General features: G+C 39.4%; 1 protein-coding gene across 1 annotated transcript; it reads left to right on the top strand.

Annotated features, from left to right (window-relative positions):
• Nucleotides 1-6,839: 6,839 nt before the first annotated feature.
• On the top strand, nucleotides 6,840-7,088 carry BHQ10_010389 (uncharacterized protein; the record flags this gene model as incomplete). Its single annotated transcript, XM_040873012.1, has 2 exons — nucleotides 6,840-6,983; nucleotides 7,032-7,088. 2 exons carry the CDS (start codon nucleotides 6,840-6,842, stop codon nucleotides 7,086-7,088), a joined length of 201 nt encoding a protein of 66 aa, XP_040738890.1.
• Between the last annotated feature and the right edge of the window lie 156 nt (nucleotides 7,089-7,244).

The raw sequence follows: 7,244 nt of genomic DNA, 5'->3' as shown, positions 1-7,244 counted from the left end.
AATAAAAAAATTAAATAATATTTATATATATCAATAAATAAAAAGAAAATTAATATAATTAATAAAATTACTAAATAAATAAATTTTATTAAATAAATTATTTTTTATTTTTAATTAAGCTATATTCTAAAGATAGTAAATTTTAAATATTATATTTTATAGTATTAAAAATATATCTATTAAATCTAGATAAAAAAATATATAACTAATAAATAAAAAAATAAAAAGAAAATTTAAAAAATAACTAAATGTTTTAATAGCTTTTAAAAAATTATATATTAGATTTAAAACTAAGGCTTACTATATATTATATTTATATGAATATCTAAACATAATAATACTAATTGATTGATTGATTGATTCATACACGTATCTAAGCCTAGTGGCTGGCGGTGCCTCCTATTGGACAGCGGGCATACTACTATACAAAGAAAAGAAGTGCCAAGACTCCTAGCTTAGCGCTGGCTGACTCAGCCTATACTATGCAAAAACTTGACATATAGCTCTAGCTTTAAAATAATAACAACACTAATAACAACACAAGAAGCAGCACGCCGAAACACTTAATAAATAAAACGTGTAAATATATACCTAACCTCTAGAAATAATAGAACGCTAGAAAGGACTAATGCTAGAAAATATATACAATAAAGGACAAGCTAGGGAAAGAAAAGGATAAATAAAGAAGAAGCCCGTTATCATCGTTTTATTAAGTCAAGTAGTCAATTCGCAACAAGACGAATTGACGTGAACATCTTCCTAGAATAGAGGTTATACTCGCTGAGAGTATTATATAAGGGGAATTACATTACAGAACTAAGTCAATAACCCAGTCTATAATATAAATTTAATATACCTTTTCACCTAAAGAGACTCACTAAGGAGCTTATAATTATCTATCTTGCGTCTTTCTTTATAGAGTATCTCTGTATAGAGGTATATATAAAAAGAACAGTGGATTAGGATATATACCATATCTTAAACCCCCAGTCTATATAGACATATTGGTGAGTCTTCAATCCCCACACTCACAAGAAAACTGCGGAGCATAGATTTACTAGTCTACATCTGTATAAGCGCTAAACTCTATACTCGTTTTAGTCCCTCATACAACAAGATCACTTTCTTCGCTGGCGTCAATATAATACAATAAAGATGCCGTCCATGCTCGGCACCATCTCACTACTCTTTCCACTATTTTGTGAACTCTGTCTACAGTTATTACCAACACACCGCCACGAGAATCACGGAGTGATATGGGTTAAAGAAGATACATACGGCATAAGGCATAGTCTGATTAGATGCATTAATCTGAGATCTACACCTATTTTCTTATATATGCTGTGTCGCATCTACTACAGTAAGCTTCACTAACCAGTCTGCTTCTTTATTACTAGAAACACCTTTATATCTAGACACCCACTGTAATCGTACCCGCCAGCAAGATCAAGGGTCCCATAGTAGGTCCAACTGATGTACAATTCGACGAAGGATGTACTACCTAAAGGATCATTAGGAATAGCATATAGCGCAGATCGCTGCTTGGTTATCAATGTAGATTATAGCTTTATAGATCTCACTATAGTCTTGGTTACAGATCAGGAGGCTTAGCGCTATATTAATCCTCTCTAGCTCATCTATATAGATAGTGTGTGTTTCTGATGAGCCGACTGCTCGCGCGGCCACACCTAATATTAGTGAATATGCTACTACTCTAATCCTATAGTTATACCCACTCCTATCTATAAAAAGTTGAATATCTATTATTATAATAGTCTGTATATAGATGACTTCTTTTCTTATCTTATTAATCCTCATCTCTGGCGGCTCCTATTACGGAGATACTATAAACAGATAGATCATCTTGATATACTAGCATACACCACGTCTAAGTTTCTGTTCTATGAATGTCTCCAGTCAGTATAGTAGGGATGTAAAAGGGTTATTATAGGAAGCCTAATTCTATGTAGTCTACAGTATTGGTTATAGTAGTAAGATTATTAATTAAAGGCATGCCTTCTTTGACAGTCTCACGAGCGTTAACTTAGATAGTAAGATATAGAGATAGATCTCCAGAGCCTATCATAATGTATGCTTAAATGTGCTAGATATCCAGTGCAGCACTTAGGTGTGAATAGACTATATTACTTTCTCTATCTCTTACTATAACTTCATAAAGCCTCTCCCACCATAGATATACTACGTAGAACACGCGTACATGATCTGCGGTTAGAGCACGGCGGTGTACATCTTCTAAAGATATATCGTTAGTGTTCCCTAGATTAAGCCTACTATTGAAGCCAATTCTACCACTAATTTTATAGCCTTCTTTCTTATCTCTTATACATGGGCCTCCCCTATCAGGTAGGTATCTAGAAGGACTCTAAGATACTTAATAAAGTCCTTGACTTTGATTTCCCATCCTTTAATAACCAGGGGCACGTCAAGTCGACCCCTCAGCTTTAACACCAATTAATGCTTCCGCCAGAAGTGCGCCAACTGATATTTAGCTGGGTTGAACTTAGAGACGTGTGTTCTCTCCCAGCGCTCTGCGACCTAGTGCGCCTAGGTAAATGTGCGGCAATTAGCTGCCGCAGAACTCCCGAGTGCCATCAGAAAGATGTCGTCTACATATCCAATAACGAGCACCTCTGGGCACTCGGCTCGTATCTGCTCGATGAGATCCGTATTAAAGAATAGGAACAGGATTAGTGACAGTGGGAACCCCTGGGGGATACCCGTATTGACTGTGTATTCCCCCATATTACCCTCTAATAGTATAATTGACGTACAGTGGCTGCTGAGAAAGCTTATAATCTAGCCCACTAGCACGTCAGGGATCTGGCGCTTCTGTAAATTATAGATGAATCTTATATGGTTCACATTGTCAAAGACACCAGTAACGTCTATTGCGAGACTAGAGGCCACTCAGAGACTATCTCTCTAGATATTATAAATTTCTTCTAGTAGGAGATAGATTACGAGCTCACAGGAGCGACCTCGTCATTCCCTTATATGATACTTTAGTAACAGATAATAACGCTTCATTAGATAGCTTAGCCATTATATAATTATAGATTTAAGTGCTTTCCCTATAGTGCTCAGTAATGCTATAGGTCGATATAATTTTAGATCAGTGTAGTTGGACTTCCCAGGCTTACAGATCACCACCGTGATAGACTATTAGAAGTGCTCTAGGTGGTAGTAGCACCATAAGCAGACATTGAATAAGTTAAGTAGATAATACTCAATGAGTGGAAGTAGTTATTAAAGAATTAGATTTAGGATCTTATCCAGGCTAGGAGCCTTATTGGGCTTCACATTATAAATCGCTACTCGCACTTCATCTAACGTAATGGGAGGCGTCTCATAAGGTTTTAGATATCAGTAGTGGCTGATGTCCGAAAGATCTATCTCTAGAGGCTCTAGATACAGGACTTTTTAGAAAAGTGCTGCTTTTTCTCTTAGAGCAGCATACTTGATATTATTATATATTAATATTAGTGTAAAAGAGGCACATAGTACACCTTAATTACGAACCCAGCATATAATTTTCCAGAAGCTATCTAATGACTCAGTCGCTTCCTTAATTCATTAATAGTGAAGCTCTTATATAAGCTTATTAGTATATCTTTTCAGCTCCTTCTTTGCCTCTTTATACTCCTCCCACATCTGGTCTATATTAGTTTGATATGCATGTCTCTAGCACTATAAGACCTAGTATTTAAGCTCTACTATCTCTGGTATGTATCCAGCACGAGAATAAGAAGTAATCTATTTAATAGGAGTGGCCTGTTCCACTATATCATAAATCACCTTAACTAGATAGCGTACTGTCTTATTAATATCTCCTATATCTGCTAGTTGATAGGGATGCTAGTTATATATCTTTATTAGTCTAAGAAAGAGCTCCTAATCTGACGATCCCTAGTCCTTATAGATGATAGGGGGTACGCTAACCAGAGTCAGATCAAATTAGGTAAGAATAAGGACATGATCTACGCCATACCACTACTCCTGTTTGTCGGCGCAGCTGATCAATCAGTTAGATAGAGTGTTAGACACCCAGATAAGGTCAATAGTTGTTTTAGCTTCCTTTTTCTCATACATTATCATGCCACAGGGAAGCAACTAGTCTAGTTCATGCTCGTCCATAAGATCGATGAGTTCTATCGCTTTGTCATCTACGTATTGATACTATGTACCTGCCCACAGTGGATGGTGTAGGTTGAAGTCTCCTAATATAATATATTGCGCACCAGGCATCATCACCTTATAGAGAGTCCCAATTTCAGATCCCTGGCCGCTAGATACTCCCAGATTGTAAATGTTATAGATATAGATAGTACCATAATTAGCAGTCTAAAGGATCAGCATGCTTAGATTCCTATTATAAAACCATACTTCCTACATGGTAGGGTCGATACATTTATTAACATAGAGACACACTTGTGAACAGATATCATAGTCTTTTTATGGTGTGGGCTGCAACAGGATATAGAAACAGTTTTAGAGCGCTAGTGTGTATGTGGTTAGAGGGTCTATCTATTTATTAATATAGGGTTCTTAAATGGCTAGGATATTATATTCTTGCATGTCTTTCTCACCAAAGAGATACATCTAGACCTCATCTCGCGATTTCCAGCAGTTTGCCTGTAAGATTTGGAATTAATAGGCATAGTACCTCATTGAGAATTGGCCCATATGGAGTCTTTAAGGTTTATAGTTATTATTGTATTATTCTCTTCACTAGGTTTCCCAGTAGGCTTGGTGATATTGTAGTCTGAACGGCTAAGCTTGTTATCAGACTTATTATCTAAGATAGTATACGCGCTCCATGCACGACAGATAGGGCGGATTGATTTTACTTGCGCTTCTTAGAGTGAGGCGATATCCAACTGAAGGATAAGGCTAGTTGGTGTCTTTAGCACTTTGGAGCGGTTCTTCCATATACAGTCTTCATATACAATTATTAAGTGAGGATTGACTGCAGCCTCTAGTTCTAGATTAATATTTATCACTTTATTCCCCTTATTGTCCTATATCCATATCATCTTCTTTTAGGCCTGAGTATTTGGCTGATTTGGGCTTCTAGGATCGGCAGTCCACTTATGCGCTGTTATGCTCTTGCTCCGTAACAGGGCTAAATGACGTCGTGTAGGAGGCTCTGCCTAGGTCTTAGTGTGAGGGCTATATTCGTTAGCTGCTAGAGCTGTTGCTTCTACAGGTATAGGATCATTGTAGGAGACAACTCCAAGAGTATGATTGCCTGGTCTCGCGACCTTAGGGTGATATTAGAGGCCATAGATGCGCTGTTAATGAGCCTCTACTAGATACAAGGCTCTAATTAGGCACTCATAAACATAGGAGAAATGCTTCTTATCTAGCTTCTTTGTAAGGTTTTTAATACATGCGTTTTCTACGGCACAGTTAACGCACTTAGCGTATTCCTTCTCTCTAGGTATAGGGCAGTCCCCTATATCATAAAATCCCACGCAGTAGGCACAGCAGATCTAGCACTAACAATGTCGTGCGATATACTTATATATCTAGTATTTATAGCATTGCTAGAGGTTGGCGGTCTTATTATAAATAGAGACTATGTGCTGGAAACCATTGATAATAAGGCCTCGCTTAATCGCGAGATTGGCCACCCGCTCATCATTGAATATCACGATGAGGTGGGCTCGTAGAAGCTTCAATTCCTGGATCTTCTATTCACTAAGTAGCCAGCCTATATATGTGGTGTTGAATGGGGCTAGGATATACATAAATACAGCGGCATTCTGAGAGGCGAGTGTCGTTTTAAAAATCTCCTATTTTGGGTTGATATTGGTGCTGACGCTGTATACCACTATACCCTAGGTGCGTTTCCGGATACGAGTCTCTGCTCTAAAGGTGCGAATCTAGCTATTCTTATGCGTGAGCTGGTCTACGTCGTCTACGGTGGCTGCAAGGAGGATAATATCCCCACTGGGCTGCACTCTCGCAATAAAGAGGTGTCGGTGCGCGATTATGGCATCCTGTATCAATTAAATCGCTAGATTAGCCCGGTGAATGACCTTATCCGGGGACCGTCTCAGGGGATTAATGGTGTCGGCGTCGGTACGCTCAAGGTAGATCTCAAGGTCTTTCTAAGATGGGAAGAGTATTAATAGAGAGCTATTCCCACTAGAGACTCCCACGCTAGAAATAGTTAGTGGATATGAGGGCACTTATCGTCCCTAGCCCTACACATACAATTCAGAGCTTGCCATTATATGACTATACGACTTATTGCCGTTAACACGTGAGCTTAGGAGTATATGACAGATTACCTCAATAAGGTGGTTAGTATTGCTCTTTATTGTGTTGATCTCCCAAGAGACCTATAAAACCTCTTTCTACGTCTTTTCCATGCTCAATTCCACGCGTGTAAGTCGCTATACAAGCTACTCATTTATCAGCGCATCCTTCACCCGATGAGCTAGATACAAGAACGACACCACTACATCATTAGCGATGTCGATTGGCATGCCATTCTGCTCATTCTTATAACACTTCTTCAATACCTCAAGTTCTTTAATGGCGGAGGCTGCATATATATATATATTAGGGTCATCCTCGAAGTGTAGCATCAGCCACGCTTCCCCTTTTTTCCGACTTTTCGGCGCCATCGCTCAACCACGTTGATTRAGGCGCTGAAAGTTGGTAAATGGGTTGCTTACRGAGTCTTTTATAACTTAGATTCGTTCCCGCAGTACTTTTTACCTGGGGGGGTGCGTTTTCATAGGTGCGCGAGGTTTTTTTTTTCCACACGGCGTTGCGCAGGAGGCCTGCCGCTGACAGTGTCGTGCAATATGCTTATACATCTGGCATTTGTAGCATTGCTGAAGGTTAGCCGCCTTATTGTAGATCTCGCACGCGTGCTGCTCTCCGTGGATCACGAGTCCACGGATGATGGCGAGATTGGCAGTCCGTTCGTCGTCGAACATGACGACGAGGTGCGCCTTGGTGAGCTTCTGTTCCCGAATCTTTGATTCGCTCATTAGCCATCCCATATACGTGATGTTGAAGGACAGATGGGTGAAGATGGAGGCGTTTTGTGAGGTGAGTGTCGTTTTGAAGGATGCCTGCTTTGGATCGAGATTGGTGTCCACGCCACGAACGACGACACCCCAGGTGCGTTTTCGGATCCGCGCATTCACTCCGAATGTACGGATCCAGTCGCTCTTGCGGGTGAGCTGGTCCACGTCGTCCACGGT

This window comes from Talaromyces amestolkiae (assembly GCF_001896365.1).
Source record: "Talaromyces amestolkiae strain CIB chromosome Unknown scaffold55.1, whole genome shotgun sequence".
NCBI lineage: Eukaryota > Fungi > Ascomycota > Eurotiomycetes > Eurotiales > Trichocomaceae > Talaromyces > Talaromyces amestolkiae.
Note: the sequence above shows the minus strand (reverse complement) of the source record. Positions and strands in the feature narration are given on the sequence as shown.